Here is a 1666-nt window from a genome sequence, read left to right as displayed (position 1 = left end):
AACACAGGAACACACAGTAATTAATGGTGTCATTATTCACACACAGCAATCAGTACATCATGACGGCTCATACGTGGATAGTGCATTGTTTGAACAGAGACTTTACATCACTGTGTAATTTTAAATCCTACATTCATCTGCAACAAAAACTGAAGCATTAATCTGTTTCAGATAAAAAAATCTGTATAAAAAGTCAGCACTGAATGAAAAGCAGCAGCACGTTTCCACACTAACCTTCATGTTTCCTTCATACACAACAAACTGAACAGCTGTGTGTGACAGTGCTGCTGCCTGCTGGACACGCAGCGGCCACTGCATCTGTACAGAGCTGAAGTGTTGTACAATGTGTTATTGTTTTGGAACTGGCAGAAAGATGACAGGGTTAGAGAAAATTATAACTGGTGAATACAATCAAACTACTGTCATGAAATGATCAGGGTCTTAATTATCCTCTCAGCTTAGAGCATCAGTTTAGATAATTCCAGTTTATTTCCAAATGATCTCATGAGAAGTTTCTTGGAAAAAACCATAACATTTAGTTTTAATTACAGATAAAATAGAGAGTGGTCATTTGGTACAACTATCTAAATGCTAAGGTAGCACAACCTTGAGACTTTAAGTCAGAGGATAGCAGGTGAGCTACATGTGCAAAATATGAAATGTGTCTACAACCAATCAAACAAACAAACAATTGAGCATAAATGAAGAATAAAGTTTTTAATAATAGATTAATGGGTAATAATTATTTATTGGCATTTAAATGCAACTTTGACTCCTGTAATTAGTATCAAACTACATGATTCTTTCCAGGAAACTTTAAAATAAAGCCAAAACAGGGTTAAATATGTAAAATTTCCTTGCACAAAACTGTTCCATATGACATTTCCAGTTTGTTTCAAATAAACAGACCTTGCTGAACTTCTTTATATAGGAACTCCTCACAGTCATCACCATTAGTTTGGTCTGAAGCCCCTGCACTGAGCATGTCCCTAAAAGAATCACCGGCAGAGTCTTACTGAGCATGTCTACTCCAGGTACTGCAGAACATGGTCCACTGCGCCGACCTGAGCAACCCGACCAAACCGCTGGAGCTGTACCGGCAGTGGACTGACCGCATCATGGTGGAGTTCTTCACCCAGGGAGACCGAGAGCGGGACAAGGGCATGGAGATCAGTCCCATGTGTGACAAACACAATGCCTCCATAGAGAAGAGTCAGGTAACGCCCACTGACACATAGAGATGTGGAGGAAGTAGAGATACAGCACGAGATAGAAAAAGAGAAAACGAGAAAAAAAAAATTCAAAATGACAGCTAAGTTTTGTGTTTTTTAACATCGAGCTGGACATATTTTTTATTTGCATGTGTGGGTTAGTCCTCTGGACTGGATTTAAGAACCAAACTTGGTAGCTTCTATTGCACTGACACATTTTGTGCTCGTCATAGAATAATGGTAAAATGATCATATTTACACCCATTTTCCTTCAGTCAAGTCAATGTAACCCAGAGTGTCTTCAACAGAGCAATTTTTCTATATTCATTCTATACTACTACGATTTGTCTGTTCATTATTGTCATTATTGATTTTTATGACCAGGTGGGGTTCATCGACTACATTGTCCACCCTCTGTGGGAGACCTGGGCGGACTTGGTGCACCCTGATGCTCA

General features: G+C 39.1%; 1 protein-coding gene across 1 annotated transcript; it reads left to right on the top strand.

The window, feature by feature from the left end:
- Positions 1-590: 590 nt before the first annotated feature.
- LOC111668047 (3',5'-cyclic-AMP phosphodiesterase 4C-like) lies at positions 591-1661 on the top strand (the record flags this gene model as incomplete). Its single annotated transcript, XM_023423980.2, has 2 exons — positions 591-1217; positions 1596-1661. Coding segments are annotated over exons 1-2 (237 nt in total), but the record flags the coding sequence as incomplete, so codon positions are not given.
- Positions 1662-1666: the final 5 nt, after the last annotated feature.

Source organism: Seriola lalandi, unplaced genomic scaffold, assembly GCF_002814215.2.
Source record: "Seriola lalandi dorsalis isolate HSWRI2012SDOR001 ecotype SW California unplaced genomic scaffold, Sedor1 jcf7180002003841, whole genome shotgun sequence".
Taxonomy (NCBI): domain Eukaryota; kingdom Metazoa; phylum Chordata; class Actinopteri; order Carangiformes; family Carangidae; genus Seriola; species Seriola lalandi.
The sequence above is the reverse complement of the archived record's forward strand: the minus strand, read 5'-3'. Positions and strand labels throughout refer to the sequence as shown.